At 40.8% G+C, this 26515-nt stretch overlaps 1 protein-coding gene across 1 annotated transcript; it reads left to right on the forward strand.

The window, feature by feature from the left end:
* Positions 1-9852: 9852 nt before the first annotated feature.
* On the forward strand, positions 9853-24813 carry GPR37 (G protein-coupled receptor 37; the record flags this gene model as incomplete). The annotated part of the gene is made up of 2 exons (XM_082661750.1): positions 9853-10878; positions 23995-24813. The coding sequence occupies 2 exons, from the start codon at positions 9853-9855 to the stop codon at positions 24811-24813; spliced, it is 1845 nt and encodes a 614-aa protein (XP_082517876.1).
* Between the last annotated feature and the right edge of the window lie 1702 nt (positions 24814-26515).

A 26515-nucleotide genomic window follows, 5' to 3' on the forward strand; every position in this document is an offset into this window, starting at 1 on the left:
ACAACTCCAAATTAAGAACTACCTCGGCTCAGCTCACTTCATCACGCACCTAGCACAGCGCCACATAAAATGGTGCATACTTGTTGGTTGACTGACTGCCTCCAGTCATTTTTTTTCTTTAATAGAATCTCCAAATCTTTTTAAAATGTTGTATGTATTTTATTTCTCTTCATCTTGAGCCTGGAAAGAAGAAATGCTTTCTCCACACACCTCCCGTATTCGGTGCCAGAGTCAGGTGGAACTGTTGTCCTGAGCTAAGGACCTGGGACAATTAAATCGTGTGGTTGTATTTCCTGCAAAAGTGTGTGTAACTGGTGGTGAGACAAACAAGTGGCCCTTGTAAGAACTTCAGTCTCTTCATTGATATTCAAGCAACTAAAACAACTCAGTCCAACAGTTACCGAGGACCTGCTGCAGGTCAAGGTGTGCTTTGAATTTACATACATTCCCTTTTCAATCATTACAGCAACCTTGCAAGTCAACGAAGTGATCACCCCTGACTTTTCCTGGTCAGAATCCCTTCTCATATCGGGAAATGCCCCCATAATTCTTCTGTGAACTCCCTTCTCTGCCTAACATAACTTGCAGCTGTCTGTGGAAGCTGTTCATTTCAGTTTTGTGTATGCTCTCTGACCACATCTGAGAGATCCAGGTATGATTATCCAACCATGTTGGGTCCTTTCCTCAGATATTGGAACTAGAAAAAGGAAGTTAATATCTTTCTCCCTCTAATGATTGAACTCTTTAATGTGTAAATGTGTAAGGTGTTGGCAGGTGTATTTTATCGTATGTTTGAGGTGACAAAAGAGCTGGAATGCTGGAAGAAAGAAAAAATGGCAACCGGCAGAAAGAAGCAGAGACAAAGGATGGATCAAGGTTCGGATTAGTTCCCTGTGCCTCCATTCACTCCCATCCCGTCCTCAGGGCATTCTGTAAGGCCTCCTTGCAGGGATGTGCCCTTTGAAAATGTCTGGTTCTCAAGTCCATTCATAATACCTCCCTTTATTGTCTCTCCCCATTTCTACCTTCAACTCAATTCCCAGCCACACTGTACTACTGACAATATTTTAAGTCTATCACATTGAGTTTTAGTTCTGCCCTAGTTTTCCCTGGATGTCCAACCCTCCCCTTCTCCCCTGCCTTCCCTACCTCCCCAACATTCATCTGCAGGTTTACAACTTTCTTCTTCAAGGGCATCAACTTTGACCCCTCCTCCAGTCAAAGTAAAACACCTTTTTATGTTTTCCTAAGCAGCCCTCACTTTGCCTGTTTTAGAGCTAACTTTGTCATCGTATACTGTAATTAAATGCTAACGTACTTGACTGGATTCTCTGTTACAGTGTGAGCTCCTCGAAGATACAGATCATAACTGTTTTTTTTTTCTCACCGCTATACATCTAGCACACATAGCACTGTTCCCGGCACAGAGCAGGTAAGCAAAAAGTATCTTTGAATAAATAAAAGATTAATATATATTTTAATATCACAGAGTAAGGAGATCTCTAAGTCAAATATTCCTAAGTATTGTGATTGAGCACTCTTTAAAAACTAAAATTGGTGTTAAGCTCTTTTTTTTTTTTTTTGCGGTACGTGGGCCTCTCACTATTGTGGCCTCTCCTGTTGCGGAGCACAGGCTCTGGACGCGCAGGCTCAGCGGCCATGGCTCACAGGCCCAGCCGCTCCGCGGCATGTGGGATCTTCCCAGACCGGGGCACGAACCCGCGTCCCCTGCATCGGCAGGCGGACTCTCAACCACTGCACCACCAAGGAAACCCTTAAGCTCTTTTTTAAGAACTAAAATTCTCATACACTATTCCTAGCAACACTGAAACACTTGTTCTATACACTTCCTTCTTCTCCCCATCTTGGCTGGAGTCAGTCCCTCTGCTTACAACATGGTTTCTTCCTCCTACACTTCAGTAACTAACACCCACCCTCCTGCCCTATTACCTTCCACCTCCTTCAGGAAGCCTCTCCGAACCACTGACTGATGGAACTTCCTCTTCACTCTCAAAGAACTTGGTTTTTAGTTCAAATTCGATTTCTACCGCACTGCATGACATAGGGCAAGTAACTCACACACTTCAGCCTGTTTCCTTATTTCTAAAATGAAGGGGTTGAACTTGATTAATCATCTTTAATTTCTTTTTTAGCAGCCAAATTCTCTTAGTTTGTACATGAAATTCCTTTATGAAGTCCAATCTATCCATTAATGGAAGTCTTGTCAGAGAGTGAATGTATCTTCTCTCCAGTGAGCTAAGAATCATGGGAACTACCCCAGCCTACATTGCCTAAAAGAGGCCACCCTTGTGATCACCAGAGGGTGCCTCTCTCAGAAGGTAGACCACTGCAAGGGGCCTTGGTCATATTATCACTTAAAAGTCCTCTCTCTGATGCAACAGGAGATAATCAGCTTCTTTCTTATCTGCAAGTGGAAATGAAAGCCTTCCCTTCTCCTAAAAGCGATGCTCAGGGAAGGAGATTGAGTTCATAAAGGGGTGAACATGAAGCCAGTCCTGAAAAAGCACTCTGTGGACCAGCTGGGGCCCTGGAAGTATCTGTGCATGGGAACCAGAAAATGCAAACACTAAGGAACCAGTAGTCTCAAGTATACAAATTTGATTACCTTGAGCCACATTTTAACATTTTGTTAACTTGACCATTCAAAATTTCTGTCATCAGACCAATTTGTTGTAGTAATAATACCCAGTCCCACCCTCTCCATACACTAGGTTAAAGATAAATATAAAGCAGATCTCCTTCTAAAACAAGTGAACACAAATCAGAAAGTTTATACTGGAAAAGACCATGGTTTCCACTTCCTTGACCAATCTTTGCGGTAGAATTTTATGACTCTCACAAAGTAAACATTGTTTCGGCACCATGTATATTTCAAATACTAATCAAGAAAATAATGGCTAAAAGTGCCAAGACTCAAGGCTTAGATGAGTCCATTGGATCGATTTCTTTGCTGGAGCTAAAATTTAATAGCTTGCCAAGAGAGCCAATCAATGATGCATTCTTTTTAAAAATAATTCTATCTCAGTGTTTCACTTTTCATATAGAAATGCATGCTCTTCCTCACTGGCTTTGTACAGAAAAATTACATTCTAGTGAATTTGCTAAAAATTCAAATTTACTAGTATTTTAAAATTTTAAAGAAAGACCGTGCTTCTGTGGTTTAGCTTGACTGGCTTTTATACTCGAATATCATTCAGTATCAACATTACACAGAATATTGCTTGGTCAGAGATGGAGCAAAAGTAGAATAGGATGATTTGTTTAGGAGAGTCTTAGAAGGAGTCTCATTGATACAAAATACAGCTTGGATCCAAATAATGGAAGAAGGAAGTAAAATAAGTACCTTTATAATATCACATTTTCTTTGGGTAACTTGAAAAGTTCTGCCTACTGTGGTTATTTACAGGATTTAAAACCAATGTGGGGCTTCCCTGGTGGTGCAGTGGTTGAGAGTCTGCCTGCCGACGCAGGGGACACGGGTTCGTGCCCCGGTCCGGGAGGATCCCACATGCCGCGGAGCGGCTGGGCCCGTGAGCCATGGCCACTGGGCCTGCGCGTCTGGAGCCTGTGCTCCGCAACGGGAGAGGCCGCAACAGTGAGAGGCCCGCGTACTGCAAAAACAAAAAAACAAACAAACACAAAAAAAACAAAAGAAACTAATGTGCTATAACTACTAGGGAAAATGTATTATTTGAGAACTTATGAGAGACAAAAGCCCGAGGTGGTCTGGTCTCCTGGTATATCATATTGACTCAGTGCCAACCAAGTACCTTTGCTTCTCAATGCATTTTCATCAAAAGGTGGGGCTGCATTTCACAGAGAATTTACCTCTAAAGAGCTGAGAAAGGTTAGAATGTTTATGTATATGTCAGTGAATCTTCAATTTTACCCTTTGTTACATTCAATTTTCTTTTTTTTTTTTTTTAATTTTATTTATTTATGGCTGCGTTGGGTCTTTGTTGCTGCGCGTGGGCTTTCTCTAGTTGCGGCGAGCAGGGGCTACTCTTCATTGCGGTGCACGGGCTTCTTATTGCGGTGGCTTCCCTTGCTGCGGAGCACGGGCTCTAGGTGCGCAGGCTTCAGTAGTTGCAGCATGCGGGCTCAGTAGTTGCAGTGCGTGAGCTCAGTATTTGTGGTGCACGAGCTTAGTTGCTCCGTGGCATGTGGGATCTTCCCAGACCAGGGATCGAACCCGTGTCCCCTTCATTGGCAGGAGGATTCTTAACCACTGTGCCACCAGGGAAGTCCTCAAATTTCTTTCCAATTAAAAAAAAAGACTTGATTATGCAATATAGTGTAGTTTTCTAAACATTTTATGTATCCCAACAGCTACATTTTCTTCTGTCATAGTTAAGGGACTATTTTAATTATTGTTGATTCATTAAAAAATTTAAATACTTTAACACTGATATTTGATTTTTAAGATAGACATGATCATGTTGGTGTTTTATCCCAAACAATACCATTTTTCCCATTAATTAATTCTAGTTGAGCTCTCATATGTGGCATGGGGAGGGGATGAAGCAGGTAGTCAGTAGAGGCTTCTAAACTAACAATCTGCAATTTAGGGACAGAGAGAGTTTGCAACCACAAGCTGTTTGTAAAATGAGGTATTTTGAATCTCAGAACATACTAATCTGTTGGTTGCATGTTACAATTTCTTTTAGAAAGTGGTCCCTTTGAATTCTATGAAGCCAAACAAAAGGAAAGAAAAATTACTTGAAAAGTGAATTGGGTGCTGAGTAAAACTTCTTCCCTTGTTCAGTGATGTATCTTAGAACCTGAAATAGTAATTTCTCTTATTTTGTCATGCGCCTTATTTCAGCACACCAAACACTAAATGAAGTGTAATAGACTGTATAGAAATGCCAAGACAGGTAACAATTTACATGTTCTCTTTTGTATATAAAGTCAATATTATATATTATAAACCCTGTGGGATGCTGACACAGAAAAATCCATGTTCAAATCAGTTCTTGTACAGATAAATGACCTCTGATGTAAACTAGACAGTGATTAGCCAACATCTTTTCTGATCTGTTTTTCTAAAACAGAAACTACAGAACTAGATAAATTGTGACTATTTCAATTTTTAAAATTATAGTTACATATGAGATAAGCTTTGAGAAAACATTTGAAAGACTTGTTTTTCTTTTGCAGTGAATGCTTTCTAACTTTTCTTATATAATAAGCCCACTTTAGACTTTTATGTATAAAGCATGATCTCCTTCAAGGCTTTCATGTTCTTGATGGCATTTAAATGTTGATAATAGCAACAAATAGTTGAACTACTAAAAACAGCAACACAAATATTGTACATTTGTAAAGTCTTTTCATATCTGTGTAATCATCATAACAACTTGGGTGGGCAGAGCTGAGAGGAGATATGGGTAGCCTTGTCTTACAGATGAGAAAATTGTGTTTCCCAAAAGATAAATGATTGACATTGTCCCAGACTCCAACAGGGTGGCTGGAGGTCTCTGCAATTTTATTCATGGTCACAATAAGTCTTAAGGAACCAGAGCATGGCACATCCAAGCTGGAAGGCATCATTGTTCAGGTTAAGGAGGGAGCTACTTACGAATAAGAAGGTATTGTTTCAGACAGGCACGGACAGCCCCTCCACCAGGATTTTCCTAAACCTCTCTCCAAGCTGGCTACCTCAGTGCTTCAGCTTACCACTTGGAGAATGATGCCCAACTCAAGCCAATTACATATTTTTCATTGTATTTTCTCCTGTCTCTCTAGATATTCTTTTTTTTTTTTTTCCATTTCAAAATGTGTAAGGAAATAGAGAGTAAGAGAAGAGAGTAATGGATGGGGAAAGGTTGTCCTTTTAAAAGGATGGTCGGTGAAAGCCTTTCTAATAAGGTGATTTTTGAGTACTTACAAACATATATCCAGTAATCCCAAAGAAAATCCTGACAAATTGAATTCAACACCACCTGTTTTTAAAAAAATACTGTAGCATACAATAAGGCTTATCCCTAGGAATGCTAGGCTAGCTTAACATTCAGAACATTTCTTAAATAATTTATGAAATTGAGATATTTAAGGACATGGCTCACCTCTTTTAGTCAGCACTGTACTGGAAGTACTTAACAATGAAGTAAGACAAGGAAAACAAATGGTTGTTGTAAAGAAATAAATTTGGCGTTATTTGTAGGTTAGTTAAGTCTACATATAAAATTTAAAGTTATTAACAAATTTGAGAGCTACCATATGTACCTTACCAGATATTAAGACTTATATAACTGCAGAAATAAAAATAGCATGATGTTGGTACAGGGATAGCCAAATAGACCAGTGTAACCAATGAATAGAACAGAAAACAGGAACGCGTACGTAAACTTATGTGGGAGTTCAATAAAATAAGAGAACTGTCATTACAAATGGTAGGAATGGTTGGGCTAGTCAATAAATGGTGATGAAAAAAAACTGACAACCCATATAGGTAAAAATAAAATTATATCTATTTCTTCATATTATATATAAAATATATTTCATATTAAAGACCTCAATATGAACACTAAATATTTAAAACTTTGAGAATAATTTTTAGGAAAATGTCATTATGACATCAGAGTAGGGAAGATTTAATAAGCAAAACTCAAGAAGCAAAAGTATAAAGGACAATAATGATAAGTATTTCTAAAAGTTTTACATTTCTGAACCAATAAGGACACCATCAACAAACTAAAAATCAAGCCACAAGTTGGAAGCAGTCTGTGGTGCAGAAGTAGTGAGATCCAGTGTCTATCTAGGATGGGATCAGGAATGTCACAAAAGAAGAAACCCAACTTACCAATAAAAGGTGGAAAGATGCTCAGCCTCACTAATAATTATAGAACTACAAATTATAATAACAATGAAACGCTATTTTACCGAGACTGGCAAAAATGAATAACAATGATAATATCCAAACGAAACTTTGAGGGGATAGGAAGAAAAGGGAGGCTCTCATATCCTGCTCTTGGAGAAAGTAATTTGTTAATACCTTAAAAAGCTGATGGTGTTAATATCCTATGAACCTGAAATAGCATGCGTAAGTATAAACCCTAGAGGAGCTCTTGCATGTGGGCACAAGGAAACTTCTATGCTTGCTTTTAAGAGTAAAAAGAATGGAAACAACTCAAATGTTAACCAATGTAGGAACGTAAAAATTAACTATAGCATATTCATAAAAAGGACAAACTAGACTTACATGTATCAATTAGGCTGAATCTCAGAATTATAAGTGTAAAAGGAAAAGAACAAAATTCAGTGTCTTCACTATGCTATGCCACCATTTGTGTAACTCTTAAGCACACAGAACAGTATAACTCGTATATGATCTAGCATAAAAGTACAAAATATGTGGATGAAAAAATACACATCAACTTCAGAATATTAGTCACCTCAGTGGATAGAGAGATGGGAATAAGGTGAGAGAAATCTTCTACTTTAACTGTAATACTTTATTTAAAAAAAAATTCAGGAGGGGGTAACCTGGGTTAGTTGTGAACAAGAAAAAAAAGTTGTCAACATAAAACTAGAGATACTCCCCCCCATCTCATTAATTTTAAGTCTCGGTTATACATGTGAGCTATTTTTTTGATCCTTTTTTTTACTCTAGATCACATTAATGTGTCACTGATTTCCACCTCTACCCAGAGAGAAATTCAAGTTCAACAAGGAAATAGCTTTTGCACCCTTCCCAGAAACTCCATTGTAATTGATAGGTGGCTTAAAGTGGCTTAAAAAACACGAATTCATTATCTTATCATTCTGGGGGTCAGAACTCTAAAAACGATCAGGCATGGCCTATTCCTTGCCTTTTCCAGTTTCTAGAGATCTCCACCATTATTTTAGCTCAGGGTCTCACTTCACTCAGACCCTCCTACCTCCCTCTTGCACGGACCCTTGTGATTTCAATGGACCCACTAGGATAATCCATGATCTTCTCCCCACCTCAAGGGGATGAGAATCCCTTGAGAAATCACATCTGCAAAGTCCCTTTTGCCATGTAAAGTAACATTTTCACAGGTATTAAGAATTAGGATGTGGACATCTTTTGGAAGGCCATTATTCTACCTACCACAACAGGCATTATTTCTCATTGTGTTTTCTCCTGTCTCTCTACATGTTCCCTTTTTTCAAAATGTGTTTATTTCTTCCTCTATCACTTGCTCTCTCTTAATCAGTTTGTCTGATATTTGTCTGTCGTATTAGCTACATCCTGACAGCTGTGGCCTGAGTGTGGGGTTTTACAGTATAAAAGGCTGGAAAGGCCTGGTCAGCCAGGCTGGAAGTTCTGTTCACGTTAATTTCCCCCTACCTATCATTTCCTTCTACTTCATCAAACAAAACTACTTTCATTGTGGTCTGAGTGGTTCTAAAGTAACCCCTGGTAGGATGCCTCCTAAACCCTTGTTAAAGGGAAAGGGGTATCCTTCGCATCCCCACTCTGCGTCCCACTCCCAGAACTGCTCATTCTCTACGATGGAAGCCTCTGAGCTTCCTTTCTTTCCCATCCTCAGTTCTTGGAAACACCTAAGGAGGCGAGCGCCTCAATTTACGACTCCCTCGAGGACCCAGGTCTGGAAGCGAACGCACGGATCTCCCCCACCCCCGCCACCCCGCCCCTCGCCTCTTCCCACAACCCGGCTCTGGGACCCTTCAGGCTGGTTCAGACATCTGGGGAATTAACATGTCCCGCCCATCCCTAGCCTCGAGCCGCGCAGGCTCCGCGCCTCCGCCCTCGTTCCCTCGCCGCTTCCAGCTCCTACGCGTGGAAGCCGCTACAAAGGGCTTGAATGAAACGTGTGTGGGTTTAGTGACCTCGTAAGCCGCCAGGGGATCCCGTCTCCCCACAAACCAGCGCGTCTCTCGCAGGAGGCTGAGCAGGGGGAGGAGGCAAGGAGCGGAGCGCTGGGTTTCGCGTGCGCGCGCTGCGGCTGGAGCGGCGGCGAGGGGCTTCCTGGCCATGCACCGCCTCGCCCGCGGCGGTTCCGGGCACCACTCTCTCCGCCCGGGCTGCGCCCGCTGTCGCCGCCACAAGCTCCTGCGGCCGCCGGCACTGTCCACCGAGGAGCAGAGCTAGCCCTCCCCACCACCGATTCCCTTCTCCGCGGAGACGCGCCGCCCAGCAGCCCGCGCCGCCCCCTGGTCAACTTTGAGCAAGAGGAGAGACAACTTTGGCCGCGGCCGCGGGCTTCGCATCCCGCTTCTCCTCGTCCGCAGGAGCCTCGCGAGTCGCTGGGGTTAGGTGGGGCGAGAGTTACCCCGGCGCATGTGCGCGGCGTCTGGCTGTGGGCAGCTTGTCTCCAGCAAGCGGGAGCGGGAGTGTGGCTACTAGTCATCTGAAGGTGGGGAACTTGCTTTCCTTTCCCTTGAAGCGACCTCGTCTTGCTGCTGGATAAAGCTATATCGAAAGCATGTAAATAGGCAGAGCGACTGTTACCAGGAAGGCAGCCACCCCAAAGGCAGGGAGGAGCGTGGGGCTTCGTCTGGGCTTCTCCCAGTCGCAACATTAATCAACAGTCAGGCGTTGGTTGCAAGTTTTCAAGGTCAGCCACCGGCAGCAGCGATTCCCTCTCTGAATCTTGGGGATACGCAGCGCTCGGGTTGGACTTGGCTGAGAAATGCACAGGACACCAAACGAGGAAGGATTGTAGAGGGGAAGGGCTGTGACCCCAAGACCCATCCCCCAACCTCCCCCCTAATCTCCCGTCCCCCGCTGCAGGGGCGGGGGTTAGTATGTGACATGTGTCTAACTCTCAGCGGCAACTTTGGCAGCAGGTGTCCGTCCTAAGCAGGAGCCGCCGTTGCCGGGTGCGCCCTCGCCCAGCCATGCGGGCCGCGGGCGCGCGTCTCGCCCGCACCTCGCGGCTGCTGCTTCTGCTACTGCTCAAGGTTTCCGCTTCTCTCGTCCTCGGGTCCGCCCCTGCGCCCGGGAACGAAAATTGTCTGGGGGAAAGCTGTTCACCTACACTGATACAGCGTCGCAGCAGGGACGCTTGGGGACCGGAAAATTCTGCAGGAGACCTTCTGCCAACCCGTGCGCCCAGGGAGGAGGCTCAGGAGGCAGCGGTGCGCTTGGCGCCTTCATGGGACCCACCCGCGGCCCGCGGCGGTGACCCAGGCGCGGGCAGAGGGGCGGAGGCGTCGGCAGCGGAGCCCTCGGGACCTCCAGCCAGACCACCTGGCGCCTGGAGGTGGAAAGGTGCCCGGAGTCAGAAGCCCCCGGGTACTTTGGGGAGAGGGAACCCCACGGCTCTCCAACTCTTCCTTCACACGTCAGAGGAGAAGGAAAAGGGTCCCAGAGGCGCTGGCATTTCTGGGCGCAGTCAGGAGCAGAGTGTGAGGAAGGAACCCGGAGCCAGCGACCTTTATTATTGGCCAAGGAGAGCCGGGAAACTCCAGGGTTCCCACCACGACCCCCAACCCAAGACGGTCAATGGACCGTCGGGGCACGAAGGGCGGACGATTGCACCCCCTGGCAGGGCTCTGGCTCTGAACGGGTCCTCCCTTGAAGGAGTTCACGAACGCGGGGGTCCTCGGCGGGGGAACACCACGAACCCGCGCTTGCGACTGAAGAACCCTTTCTACCCACTGACCCAGGAGTCCTACGGAGCCTATGCGGTCATGTGTTTGTCGGTGGTGATCTTCGGGACCGGCATCATAGGCAACCTGGCGGTGATGTGCATCGTGTGTCACAACTACTACATGCGGAGCATCTCCAACTCCCTCTTGGCCAACCTGGCCTTCTGGGACTTTCTCATCATCTTCTTCTGCCTTCCGCTCGTCATCTTTCATGAGCTGACCAAGAAGTGGCTGCTGGAGGACTTCTCCTGCAAGGTCGTGCCCTATGTAGAGGTAATGCCTTCCAGGGGGTCTCAAGCTACGGGCTTTATTCATTTCCGGGATTTATAGCATCAGACCGGCTGCTCCACGCACCTACTGCTGAAGCCCTTCACTTTCTCTCAGGGTTCCTCCCTCATTTCTCTTGCCAATCATTTATAGACATTGGCATTTATATACTGGGCACAGGGGCGGACCTAAGCAGCTTTGTCCACTCACCTTCAAACTCACCTGCTCCTGGATTGGGAGATAATTAGCATCTCATAATGTATAGAATTGTTTAGATTTTAAATTTCTCTCTCAACTATGGTTTTATACATATAGATTTCTGATTTGGAGACTCAGAGATTCTAGAGTGAATAAGTAGCCAGTCCATGACTGTCATTATTGGAACCTAGCAAGAAAAAAACCCCTGCATCACTCATCTACTAGGTTTCTAGTGCTCCAGTATGATTTCTTCCCCAAGGATATTATCACATTTCTTCTTAAATATCAAAATTGGAGTAATATATATATTTTATTTAACAAAAGACATCTGCTTTTCTTTGTTTGTCACTTGGCCTGGATATATTAGTAACCTCCCAAATTAGTTTGTCTGGCTGTCTGCCATGCTATCCCACCTAAATTCGTATGTCATTTCTGTTTCTCCTTTTTTCCTTCTCAACTTTGTAACCATTTTATTTATTTTGTATGAATGAGCTTAAGCAAAAATAACACTTTGTACATCATGGCACAGAATTTATTTGACATTCCTAAAGTATATAGTATATATGTGTCGTTTGTTAGAGTATAAGGGATTGGCTATTTTTCCAAGACTAGAAAATTTCTTAAGAAGAAGGGGACACATAATAGCTTCCAAACTTTGGAAACGAAAATCTTTGAGTAAAATTTGACTGTTAACATCCTACAGCTAGTGTCCTTAACCGTTATTATGGTAGTTGGAATTTCTTTAAACACCAGCTCTTGGAAGGAGCCCACGTGCTTTGTTGCCAGTTGTGTTTTCAGCCAGCTGGCCCTTGATTTACTCCATTCAGACTGCCCGTTTCATTTATGGAAGCAGAAGAAGGGAAACTGTAAATATTCCAGAACCCCTGATCCTGTCTGGCACCAGGGCCAGTGACATTATGTTCAACATTGTTCCAGGGCCTAATGCTAGGGGATAAGTAAACAGAAAACCGTACCTACTTAGAAGGGCCAAGGCAAGAGACTGTAAATAAGACCCTCTGTTATCCTGGCAGAGATCAGATGCAGGATCATGCCATGCTTGCTAAATCAGCTGTTGCTGCTTTACCAACATCTAGAATTTCTCTTGTTGCCAAGCTCCAAGTAGCTCCGAAACATCTAAATATTTGGTAGACAGCTCATTTTTGAATTGCAGAGAAGGAAGTGAAATTTTTGGAAGACAATATGTGTCTACCAATTGCCTTTTCAAGGTCAATTTCAATTTAAGATTTCTCTGATTGTTTGAATAATGCAGAAGAAATTGACATATGCAAAAAAGAGACAAAAGTAAACTATAAAGTGAATAGGAGAGTTACCTCCAATAAGAGGGAAGCATATTGGCTTGTTTTAAATGCACTGGACAGGATGAAATCATTATACATTAAAGGGAAAAACAATAAAAAGGACAGAAAAAAGAAACTGGGGAAAGAAAAAAAATTACCAAAGTTCTTGAAAAAAAACTTTAAAAGAAAAGAATCCCATTCAAAGTCAGAAAAGAATATATAAACTTCGGTTAGTTTAGTGAGACCTGTGAGTTTTGAGTGATGGTATTTATTATGTATGTGTTTTAATTTTCTTTCTCTAAATAAAGAGAAAGAAAATTAAAGAGAAATCCTCTAATACTGAGGATTTTAAAAAATGCATACTTTCATTTGTATTTCCTTTTTAAATTTAATTCTCAGCTCCTTAAGAAAAACAATTATTATTTTTTACTCTCTATTTCCCCCCTTCTTCATAGCCCTTTTCTATTTTTTAATTATTGGTACTAGGCTCTTTTTTCCCCTGGAAAAGCAAAGGCTTGGAGAAAAAGATTCACCCATTTTATTTTCTTGAAAAATTAAACTATAATGTACATTTTTACTGTTAGAATAATGAATAAAAGCCTTAAGATTTAGTGTTTCTATATTCATACCTAATCCTAGTCTTCTGAAATAATTCTATAATGTTTCATCATACTCTGTGAAAATGATGATCAGACAGTAGCATTAGCTCCCTACTTCCTGATTATGAGGACAAGAAATACAATCCAACTCTCAGAATAAAGCATTTCTGCTTCCAGGAGGCACTGCTGTTTTCACAGAAGTAAGAGGGATCTAATGCCTATTTCATGTTGGGTTTCTGAAAAAAACCAGATGCTAATGTGGAGATCTGCTTCAGGAAGTTTATTGGGGTGTGAGCTCAGGTTCAACACCTGTTAGGGAATGAAGGAAGCAGGACTGGGCAGAGAGGGACGTTGAACTGTGATGCAGATACCACAAAGACCTCAGCTGACACCACAGGGAGCTCAGGGCTGGAGAGGGAGGTCCTGAATGGAGGCAAGACGGCCCAGCCTTTATAGCCCCTAACAGACCAGTCATTGGATGCAAGTTGCTCCCAGGAAGGGGGCATAACCTTGAGCCGGGTGGATCTCTTTGGTTAAGGGCAATTGCTAGAGAGGGATGCAGCTAAGAGCCATCAACCACCCATAGTCCCAGCAGCTGGGGGAGATCAGCATTTCATTCCTAAAGGACTTTGGGGAAGAAGCAATCTGGGTGGGGAACCACAGCAGCCACTACAGTGGCTTTTGAATTACCACGTTAAATTAGAACCAGATGGCATTCTAACCCAACCCCCTCATTTTAAAGATGACACATGACACTCAGAAAAGAGAAATGACCATCCTACGTATACATATTTAGTCAATGGCAACCAGACCCTTATTCTCAACACTTGATGTTGATATTTGTTTAGTAGGCAAACATCTATGAGGCAAAACAGTGTCCAGTGAGTGTTTTCTTTTTCTTTCTGCTCCTTGGCATCTTTTTTTTTTTTTGCGGTACGCGGGCCTCTCACTGTTGTGGCCTCTCCCGTTGTGGAGCACAGGCTCTGGACGCGCAGGCTCAGCGGCCATGGCTCACGGGCTCCTCCCGGACTGGGCCACGAACCTGTGTCCCCTGCATCGGCAGGCGGACTCTCAACCACTGCGCCACCAGGGAAGCCCTCCTTGGCATCTTTTAAAAAGATTTTTGTATCCAACAGACAGGAAAAATAATAAGCCCAGTTAACATCATTTGTTATATGATGAAACTTGTAGCTCTTTATATTCTTAAATTTCATCATTTCCCATAAATTCCATAGTTGGTAGCTCATTAAATTTTTAAAAATTGCAGTAATCTGAGACAATTGCATTTTTTCATGTGCCAAACATGGTTATTTTAATAATCAAATAAAGATACATAGGTTATATTTTATGTTCTTAAAAATCACAAAGTGTTCTAGATAGGGGAGGACATTACAAATCTTTTTGAAAACTTTCTCCCTGATTTGCCCTCATTCCAAATCTTTTTCTTCTTGACCACAAGACTTCTGAAAATTATTTGACATTTTATCTCCTTTATTATCTAGATTTTGCCTTTTCTTTACTTTCTAATCTCTTATATTTATTTTATTTGTTGGGTAGTCTTCCTTTTCTTCCCACCACACGCCTTCTTATTGATTTGTAATGTATGATTTACCATTTTTCTAGTAGTCTTTTTTGCCTTTTTCAATGTTTTTCTTTTTAAATTTTTCTTAGTTACTTAAAACTTTTAACCACAATTAATTTTTATTGATCTTTACAATTTTTCTCTCCCATCTTCTCCTTTGCCTTCTTTTCCTTCTCTCCCACAGTTCTTTTTTCTACAGCTTGAGTATTAGTATAATCTTAAGGAGGAAGTAGAATTTGGGGGAGAGTTGGCTTTGTGTAGAAAAATAGGTGTTTCTTCAGCAGAAATTATATGTCTTTGCAATTCACATTTAACTCTTCTTTTTATTTCAATTTGTTGACCAAAACTTAAGGAGAACACCCAGCTTCCAGAGTCTATCTCTAGAAAGGGAGGTTTAGTATAATACTGCTATGAGTGGGAACATAGTAGGAACATTTGTAGTTGATAATTTCTCTCTTTCTGTTCCAGGATTATGATGTCTCTGTGACCTAGTGATAAGTCCCTTAAAGCAGACGGAATGGTAGGAAAGGGGGATAGGAGAGGAGGAAATCTGGGTGGATGGTGGCCATTCTAACAGCCACATCATTTTGAACTGGTCTGTCAGAGAGTCACCAGAAAAAACTATACTCAAAGCAATAGTTGAATAGTTGTATGGAGAGAGAGAGCGTGTAGATGTGGGTTGGATATGGAGGTCTGGGTGTAGATTGCAGTAGGAGAATGGCAGAGGGGTTCCCTACCACACCATTCTCTTAGGGATCTAAAAAATGGTTAAAGCCAAATAACTCAGGCATTGGATATGGCAACCAACTAGAACAGCTCTCTGCTAATTATTTGATGAACGCCAACCAGAGTCAGTGTATCACCTGATACAGATCCACTGCTAACTATTTCCATTTGGATGTTAATTGGACGTTTTGAATAATATAGACAGCTCCTTAGTTTAAAGAACTCACACCTTCATGGTGAGTGGTAGGGAGGGAAGAAGGCTTCAAATAGTTCTAAGTTAACCCCAGATCTAACTGTAGTTTTATTTTCCTGGGATACAAGATTCCTGCATGAGGGTGGTGGGTGGATAAAGGGAATACATCTCACCAGGGCCTCTGGACCAGGGATGATCTGTGGAAGGTCTAGAACCTTTCGTGATGAAAAAAGCCAGATTCTCCAATGGCTTTAGAAATACTGGTTTTAAACTGAGTGAGCAAATGACTTTTTCATTGTCTTAGATTGTAGTTGGCACTGACAGATACAAAAAGAAGGGTGGGTACCGAAGCTGAAGATGATATTGCTATACAGTTTTGTGAGTCTGCACAGATTTCCCTAAAACTCCTAGATTCAAGTACATTGATCACGGCAGACAGTAAATTGAGGGGTGGATTAGCCATTGGGTATTCTGATAGACTTTTTAGTGGAAACACAGTTTTGTGAGCCACTTGAAAGTTACTAATGATACTATCAGGGAAAATAGACACACTGTGTGAGAATGGTGCTTAACAAATATTGTATGACTTCCTATTAATCCCTTTATAATAATTTTCACATTCCCATGCAAGTGACAGTATTTGGCTGACAACTCCAGCAGAAAAGAAAACAAGTATAAAGTGTGCTCCAGTGTATAACTCCATTCATGAACAGTGTACGGTGAAGTTTACTGAGTTTGGGTTCCACATAAGAAGTAAAAGCTTTAGGATATTCAAATGTGAAATTCAAATAATTTCCTTGACTATTGATTGTAATAAGAATGTCGTCCTTTTTTAAAGCTTGCCAATGAAGTATAAGCAGGAACGTGGATTTTTCTTTACTTGCCTTCTAGAGATATTAGTTGGCATTCAGCTTTTAAAGATTATACACAAAACAGCAGCACCCAATAACTGATTAAAGAACAGCTTGTATAATTCATTATTTTCTATAGTCCTTTTCCATAGATGTCATCATTCTTTCATTTATTTACTATCCATTCATTCATTAAACATTTACTGGGCTTTTCTGCTATGCTAGATACTATGTTAGGAGGAAACAGGAGTGGAAGAAGAAGGGGAAGAGAGGAAAAAGTTTCCAAAGATGAGTAACATAGATATGATACTGCTATTATAGACAGGTGAAATCGTGTGCTACAGTGAGATGAATACTTTAAAAGAGGCTTAAACAAGGTGTTATGGAAGTTCAGGCATGGCTCTGGAATGGGTCAGCTCACGTTTGTACTTAGTTATGACCAAAGATGGAGAAATTCAAGTGAAAACTATGTTCCCTCTCATTCTTTTTCAAGCATAGTCTTACGCTTAGTTTTCATAAATGCATACAGCCTAGAGCCATGGTGAAAAGTTACAACTATGAAAGTCTTTTAATTCTTGTTTTCTCAAATTTTCCTGGGATAGGAGGCCTATAAGACAATTGGGCAGATGGGACAGTCCTAGAAATTTCATTTACAATACAGAATTGTTCTAAATATTATTAAATATTAAATTATTATTTAGAATACACTGCCTGAGATAACCATTTCTGCTTTGGAATTAGTCGTCCTTATTAGCCATAAGGACATTAAGTAAATCAAATTTTTTATAGTTTATTTAAATGAATTGTTTAATTAGCAATGTAATAACAGTACATTAAATTGAGTCCTTTTCTTCTGAAAATCTCTAAAACATACCTATTGTTTGATTTGACCTTAGAGAACATAAGAAGAAAGACTGAAGAGGGAGACACTTTAGACCTATTATAGAGCCGGGGAAAGGGAAGCATAAAGAATGGACCTTCCTGAGACCTGGATTCATTTCTCAAGCCCACAGTCAAAGTGAGGACGTATCCTCAGTTCCTGAGGGCTGCCAGCGTATCTGGTTATATCAACAAAACATCTCTCAACAGTGAAAAAGAAGCAAATATTTCCACAAAAGCAAAACAGATCTGAGCTTAGGAGTGTACCCAAGGCTGAGGAAGTAAGGGTCTACCTTGCCCTTCACCCTTGTACTGCATGGGCCTTGAGAGAGTGATCCCACCTTTAATAGCTCTTCCTATGTGCTGCAACTAGGTTTAACAGTGTCCCATTAGAAGCACAGGGATCTGAGTCTGAGATGTGGACCGTGTGGGGAGAGGGTGGGCAGACTGCTATGCAATGAGGTTTGTCTCTGGCACTGCATTTCTGTGCCCATCCTCCAGGGATCCTCTGTCTTTTTTTTTTTTAACCACAAATTGACCTGCCAAGGTCCCATAATTAACTCAACCTTGTTGCCAAGGATACTTAACTCTTAAGTATCCTTATGAGAATGGTATTCTTTGTGCCAGAAGAGATGATCTCACCTAAAATTTCAAGGTTGAGTGGAGAATGGAATTGCTACAATCTCAAATATGGGCCCTTTCTATTTGCAAAGTAGGTACAGATACTTTCCACAAAACCTCCAGAAGAACCGGGTATCCTCACAATTCCAGACTTATTCTTGAGACAGAATACTTTCAGTTTGTGAATTTATGACGTTTTCAATGTGCTGTGTCAGCACACTTGAATGGTTGATGGCATGAATGATGCCAAGGTCACTGATTTGATCCTAGCCTAGAATGAGTCATTTCAATTAGGTTGTATGACTGTACTCAGGGCTGCCATTATTTTATTCCCTTCTCGTCACTCCCTCCTTCAGGGAACTTTCCTCCTACCTTTACTGTCTTCTCCTTGGTTCAGATTTCTCTTATATAGGAAAAGCATCTGTTAACTAATTCACAGTAAGATGTGAAATTTAGAGATACATGCCTTTTGAAGAGGAATGAGTAAAGAAAGGGTACTTCCTTAACCTACTACTAACAATGGAATTTTGGTTAAGAACAGAGGAATTTTGTCTTAAAATGTTGGTTTCTCATAATTACCCAAGCACAAATGGATGAGGCCAACTCTGATTTTGTCTTTAGTTTAGGTTCACCATCATGCAAATCAATTTCATTAGTCACAAGAAAAAAATAGGTGAAAATTTGTTACTGTTCTTTGGAAACTTGTCAGAACCCTTAGGTGAAAAACAGAAATTCCAGTTCATTTTAAGATTGATTAGAAACATCATAATAATATCAAGCGTTGAAATGTGGACTTTGAGCTTGTGGGAAAGATTACATTTTGAAATGAATTTCTAATTATTGAGAATAAATATGGAATATATAAATGCTCTAAGACCTGTTGATTCCAATAGGTGGCTCCCATTGTAGTACACATGATGTTAATCTTGCTTCATTTGCATTTTTACACTAATGAGCGTTGGCATATTTGTAATTAAATTGTAACATTTTAGATAAGTTGTAGTCAAATGATTATTTTTTTTTAACTGCAAAGGAATGTACTTCTACAGAAGTCAGAAGTTGTAATTGGTAGGAACATCAAGGTGGGACTATAAAGGTAAAGAAAGATTTATAGGGTCAAGACAAATTGTAGGATGATATAGTAGCTTTTAAATAGTCTCCATTGTTTTTTAAATAAGTAAGAGCATGTTATCAAGTTTAAAAAAAAGGGAAGAAAGTTGAAAATGAGGCAATAATGACAGTTGATATCTTCATTGGAAATCACATATAGATGAAATAGCCTGGATATAATAGAAATAGATAGATATTTATGATATGTGACTGTGTCAGATTAAATCTCAGTGATACTGATAAAGGTAAGGAACCTTCTTTTTGACGATGGAAGAGTGGCCTGGAAGGGCTCTGTTTCATTTCAGAGATGTGTATGTCCTTGTGAGGGTTGAGACAAATCTCTCCTACTCACTCTATATTTTGGCCTGGAAACACTAATGCAAGTGTGATGATTTGCATGTGCTCTGAAATGAAGACCTTTTGATAAAGGCCATCTCATTAACAGCAGTCTGATAAACAGTGGCTCTGAGAAACATGTTGTCTCCACTGTTGCTCAAAGAAGTGTCTCTGGTGGAGAAGTTGCCCTGAAGTGTTTCAAGGATAAGGATTATGGAAAATGCAAGAGGAAGCCAGGGCACACAAGCTCAAGCCATTTAGAGTTTCAAAGGAAACTCTACCCTGTGCTCCTCGTGCTTTTTTCCTGACTGATTGTTAGGTCTCTAACCATGGACTTATAATAGGTTATCATTCATGGCTCAAATGAATGGGTTTTGTTAACAATAACGCCCTTGTTTCGAGAGTTACTTGTATACAAAGGACAGCACATAAATAGATGCACTTAAACATCTTTTTGAGGTAAAATATAAGTTAGGCTAGAGTAAGTTGTCATGACTTTGGTTAGAAATTTTCCTGTTTTATAAAAATCAGTGTATTCCAGCTGCTTCACTGTACTTAAGCATGTAGATTCGATTTCATATGAAAGAATTTTTGCTTGGAAGTACATCGGTCTTTTCTTTCCCCATCAGTGTTATCACTGATGTATATCAGAGGGTTTAGCAAAAGACACTGTTTATTTGGTATGAGTTGTACCTTCATAGCTTAACCTCATTCATAAAGGTTTCATATTTGTCCATCTGCAGTAAGCTTCTGAGAAATGGAGCAATAGCTACAACAGGAGTTCCACAGATGACTGTTTTTCTTTCTTTTTTTTCCGGCCGCGCCATGCGGCATGCAGGATCTTAGTTTCCTGACTAGGGATCGAACCCATGCCCCCTGCATTGGGAGCGTGGAGTCTTAACCACTGGACTGCCAGGGAAGTCCCGACTGTTTCTCATAAAGTATCCACGTGCTCTTTTTTCACCTCATTTTGAATGAACTTAATATAGTACTAGGTAAAGGTGGTGGCCAGGATTTCCTCAAGGCTGGATGTTTGTATTGAGTTAGCACCTTGAGCAGTGGGGAGAACATTTTGACACTGGAGCTGCCCCTTTCCCACGTGAGTGTCTCCACTTGCCCTGTGCCTGCCCAGTGCCTTGAAGCAACGCTGCAGGTGACCACAGGTGACCACAGCTGCCCACAGCCTCACCACTCTGGATGTTGACTGGACAGGGGCTGAAGTAGCTTTACTGTTGTTATTCCAGGAAACAAAGAAGAGCAGAACATTGGAAGAAAAGATTTTAGATTTTGTTTTAGATTTTGTTTATTTTGATTCTCTAGTGTCTGTATTTTGATGCCAATCCCCTCAAAATTCTCAGTACCTTATTTTCCCAACTAGTTAAAGATTTCTGCTTCCAGCTTTCCTCTGATCTTGATTCTCACAAGTAATAGTCTTGTCTATTCAAAGTGTTTATAGTTGTGCTTTTGTTGATGTTAATTATTCCTTCCATTGCAGTTTAATTAATAACAGATTGCATCTCACTCATTCCATCTCTCAGAATATTGCTTCAAAGAACTACCCATCTAAGCTAATGCTTAACTGCTTTACTCCCAAGAGCATATTTCCTAGTGGTATTGAATTTTAGCAATCAGATATGGTCATTAAATGCAGAAGATCCAGCTTTCATGATACAGTTTTATAATTGTGTATAATTGCACCATGCATCTTGGTAGAATTTCTAATGAGCTGTATGTAAACAAGTACATTTAAAAATTGTGATAGAAATCTTTTCATGTTACCCCAGCATTTAGCATTCTAATTACATGGATAGATTCCATATCTAAGTAGGCAGAAATTAGCCCACCACCCATTGTCCAGATGATTTTTATCAATTAATTTCTGAGGCATGCAGTTAAGCCTTTACAAAGGTTTACGGTCTCCTGTAAATAATTTGGGAAAGTACTGAGCTGGGACCATGTACCCTTTCTGCTCTTTCACATCATAAAATCAATTGTATAAGTGAATTTACAGAAAAGTATCTGGAGTAATAACACTGCAGGCAGTGGCGGCAGGAGGGAGTAGCTATGTGGGACTGGCATTTGGGCTGTAGTTGCTGTTGGCAACTGCGTAGTAAGTGCTATCTGCATTTGGGGCGGTGTTTGCCTCAGCGGTTCCTTTAACAACTCTCTCTGTAGCTCTTGTGACCTTCCTGGACGGTTCGCCCCGTTTCAGCTGGATCCTAATTGCAGAGGATCCTATCAGACAGAAGTACAATTTGAAAATAGGAAGCTGGACACAGAAGCTTCCTGAAATTGTGTATGACAAGTGGGAAGGTTCCCTCAATCTATGATCCGTCAGATATGTTTGAGGTCCTCAGTACTAAAGCTCTTGGGAGTATGGCTGAAGAACTGAGCATCTTCAAATAAGATACAGTATAGAAGGATTCCTGAGCGAAAAATTGAGGCACATCTTACTCTTGCTTAAAATTTTTCTTGTTGTTTTTTTTTAAATCTTGTGAGATGAATTATACAGAAGCTAGAACCCCCTTTTTTTTTGCTTTTTGAAGCAGTGAACATCTTTTAATTAAGAGTGGATGTGCAGCACCATTTATGATATCTAAGGAGTGGTAATCTAACACACCTGTTCTAGTACCTGTCTACCCACTTTCATTTGTTCTTTGCTATTACCTCTCATGAAATGCTTTGTAACAGACTTGGAGATAGGTATGCAAATGCTAGCTCCTGTGATAATTGGTCCAGATTTTAAATCTCTAGATTTAAAATTAAAGAGGTTAATGGGGGAGAAGACACTATCTCCTGTGTGTTGTGCATTCTTTGTAAGGAATGATAGAAAATTACCAAGCACATAGATGTTCCGAGCCTCTAAGAGATTGCTTCTCTTCAGAGTCTCATATCTTCAAAATCACCAAGCTGTCCTTTTAACAGAAATGTTATTCCTAATTTAAAAAGAATGCACAGCATAAGCCTTTGTAGCTTTGTATTTGTGGACTGACTCAGGATACAAAGTGACAAGGAAACATGCACAAGATTTGCCTCAGTGAAGACAGTGCAGAAAGCCTTGCTTTACAGTCTTATAGAGAGATGAATCAAAACATTTGAAAAGCTAATATATAAATTAAAACTTTCAAAAATCTGTAAAATAAAATACAGCAATTTCCCAGTAATCCTGTTCGGTGCAGACCTTTAGAAAATGGCCCATCCTTGTCAGATTTCCATTCAGACTATGACATTCAAAAGATGACTGACATTAAAACAAAATCTGATTTTAAGACAGTTGCACAGTGTGGACTTCAATTTTAGAATTATTTTGAGTCTCTGGCATAGATGCAAAGTATATTTCCATCAAGTCAAACAACTCACTAAGTTGAAAGTTAATTTTAAAAAGGTGAATGTAGAGATGACTCATTTTTCATGGCAGGCATATTAGATGGATATTTCTTATACCGGTGTTTATGGGAAACTTCATGAATTTTGTAGTACAAGAGCTGTGGTTATAAGTTCAACCATGACCTCTTGATTTGCCCTGATCTAGACTTTGTTGGTCATATTTTGCTTCATGTTTGCTTTTCAAACAGTTAACCCCTCATTATATCTCATTTTCAGACTGTCCCCACCAAGTTATGAGAATAGTCAGGACGTGGATGTGGTGTCCTTATTTCGCACATGAGGACTAGTAGACACTGACTAACGTGTAGTGTGTAAGAAGAGAGATTATTTGACATTGGAACTCTTATAGAATCCGCAAGGCAAGTTGTCATCGCTCTGGGGAGAGTGACAGCTTGAATGTAGTAAATAAACAACTAACATTTTGAGTACTAAAATTGTTAGGACAAATGGTTTTCCTTTTGTCAACATGATCCCTTCGAGTTCTAAAAATGTAGACATTAATGTATAATATATATATATGTATGTGTGTATATATTTCTTTGCCCCTTTGCCAAGGCATGACTTCTGCCTGTGCTTCTTAAACATTCCCACTTAGCGGGCAGGGGAGAGTGAATGCAGGTATTTGGGGTATACCCCAAAGCATCCATCCACCTAGGGAATTTTCTTTTAGTCTCCTGGTTTATCTTAACCCTCATGAACATTTTACATCCTATCCATTGTCCTTGTTTAAATATATAAAGACTATTTATTAAACATTAAATTATTTTAATTTCCCCCCAAACAGTGGGGTAAATCTGATGCTCCCAGATGATTACTGTGTTTATCTTGTGACTTGACAACCACCTTGCCCCGCTAAGTTGACTATGACTGAGCTGATCTTCATGGCTCCTTCCAGCTTTAATATTTTTTGGCTCCATGACCCTGAACCACTGTATTTCTTCTTCTTTTTTTCCTTCTAGTTTTATTTGTTGTCCTTACAATGATTCAGCTGTAGTCACCAACCCAGTTACTCATGCCTCATTCTAGGAAATCGTTTTCTTTTTCTTTTCTTTTTTTCCGTACTTTTTGCCCATCTGTATTTTTTCCGGTACGTGGGCCTCTCACTGTCTTGGCCTCTCCCGTTGAGGAGCACAGGCTCCGGACGCGCAGGCTCACCGGCCATGGCTCACGGGCCCAGCCGCTCCGCGGCACGTGGGATCTTCCCGGACCGGGGTACGAACCCGTGTCCCCTGCATTGGCAGGTGGACTCCCAACCACTGCGCCACCAGGGAAGCCCTATTGCCTAATGTTTTGATCTTTCAGAGATGACCCAGGAAAAATATATTCTGTGTTCCTCCCGCAGGCTGCTTCTCTCGGAGTTACTACGTTCACCTTATGTGCTCTGTGTATAGACCGCTTCCGTGCGGCCACCAACGTCCAGATGTACTACGAAATGATAGAAAACTGTTCTTCCACAACCGCCAAACTTGCTGTTATATGGGTGGGTGCCCTCCTGTTGGCACTGCCGGAAGTGGTGCTCCGCCAGCTGAGTAAGGAGGACCCGGGCTTCAGCGGGCGCGCCCCCGCGGAACGCTGCGTCATCAAGATCTCCCCGGATCTCCCCGACACCATCTATGTTTTAGCCCTCACCTACGACAGCGCCAGACTCTGGTGGTACTTCGGCTGTTACTTCTGTTTGCCCACACTTTTCACCATCACCTGCTCTTTAGTGACTGCAAGGAAAATCCGCAAAGCCGAGAAAGCCTGTACCCGGGGGAATAAGCGGCAGATTCAGCTAGAAAGCCAGATGAACTGTACAGTCGTGGCTTTGACCATTTTATATGGATTTTGCATTATTCCTGAAAATATCTGCAACATTGTTACTGCTTACATGGCTACAGGGGTTTCTCAGCAGACAATGGACCTTCTTAATATCATCAGCCAGTTCCTTTTGTTCTTTAAGTCCTGTGTGACCCCTGTCCTACTTTTCTGTCTCTGCAAACCCTTTAGTCGGGCCTTTATGGAATGTTGCTGCTGCTGTTGTGACGACTGCGTCCAGAAGTCTTCCACGGTGACCAGTGATGACAATGACAACGAATACACCACAGAACTGGAGCTCTCACCTTTCAGTACCATACGCCGGGAGATGTCCACGTTCGCGTCCGTTGGAACTCATTGCTGAAGCACAGCCTTTGGTTTGCTTAGGTTTCTTTATTTGTTTCATTTTCATATCCTGTGAAAGTTTTTACTTCATATTTTTCCTTAGTGGGAAAACATGCAGAAAAGGAGAGAAATATTAACTACTGTAGAACTGATTTTGCAAATTAATATTTGTGCTTTGAAAAAAAAAATTTATATTTAGTTATTTAAGAAGTATGAGGAGGCCAGTAGTTTTAGATCATTTTATCTGGTATGGTGCTAATATTTTATTTGAAAAAAGTGACTGCACCTTAATTAATTGCTAACTTTCTTTTGTTCTTTTAAAAATATAATCACTGTATATTGATTATAGCCATGTGATTTTGTAGGCTATTTTATGTTTGAGTTGTGATTGAAAGTATATTGTATATGGTATCGTGAGGTGAGTTGTAGTTAAGAAGCATTCACAAAGTAGCACCAAATAAATTACACTTTATTCTTTAACGTCATTGTCAATCTACTTTTAACCAAGATTCAATAAATCTTTTAATTGCCTTAAATACACAATTACTGATTCTATGCACAATTTAAAATCAGCCTTATTGTTTTATAATTCTATTTTCCTTTAAGGTGGGCAATCACTATGATATAAAGACATTTTCCTAACAGTACTATTTTATATGCATGATTCATAAAACTAACTGTATGTTTAAAAAATTGTATTTTTAATATTCAGCTAGAGATGTAAAATTACTTCCAAATATTTATAAAATATGAATAAATAGACAGCAGAGTAGGAAGAAACTATCTTTTTTTAAAGAAATTCACCTCTGAACTAGCATGTAGAGCTATAGGTTTTCCCATGAAGAATTATGAAGAGAACCAAGGACTAAAAAGCAACCCACTTGTCATCTGATTTCATCTAAACACTGACCTTTGAAGCACCATGAATTCTGTGTGAAGCACTTTGAATTCTAATTTTTCTCCTTTTAAAAAATGAACTTGATTAAATCTGTGTGACTTAATTTCTCTAAGAAATTACAGTAGTGGAATAATAAAATATTTATGCATCTTGATTAGAACACTTGAATATTCAAATACTACCTTTAAGTTGATATTCCATAAACTCCCAACAAAAATCTAACCCTCTGTATTTGAATTCTATGGACCCCTTAAGGAGTTCAAGTTAAAGCAGTTGTGTAGGATGCCTTCCATGTGGGACACATGCCTAATCAGATGGCAGAGGCAGTGACCTGAGTGACACAGTGTGGTTGTAATGTTGCTGTCTTCAGAAAAATCATATAGGGGAACCCAATTTTCTGGCTGGAAACTGCCCTATGTGTTTTCTGCCTGTCAATTTCTGTACTATTCAGCTTAACTGGTACTTTCTTTCTTCCAGACTACATATAACATTATGTTCTTTAAATCGTTAAACTTTAGTACTAGAAAAATTAAAGGGACTTAATTCAGACCACTGGTCTTCTGCATGAAACCCAGATTAACTAAAAGACAGTGTCCAGAATACCTCCTTTTTCCCAGTCCAGTACTCTTCAAAGGGATTTTTTTCCCCTACTGTCTGTATTCTAAGGGGTTTGAGGAAGAATAAAAACAAGGCACCATTGTCCTCTTACAGATCCCTGTAATAGGTCTTTGGAAAACAACTGAGGATGCCTAACTGATGGCTGCCAACTGATGGCTGCTGAGCAGATCCACAGTTATAATTCCACAGTGTCTCTCATGATATT

The sequence above is a fragment of the Grampus griseus genome, assembly GCF_964374135.1.
Source record: "Grampus griseus genome assembly, chromosome: 9".
NCBI classification, from domain to species: domain Eukaryota; kingdom Metazoa; phylum Chordata; class Mammalia; order Artiodactyla; family Delphinidae; genus Grampus; species Grampus griseus.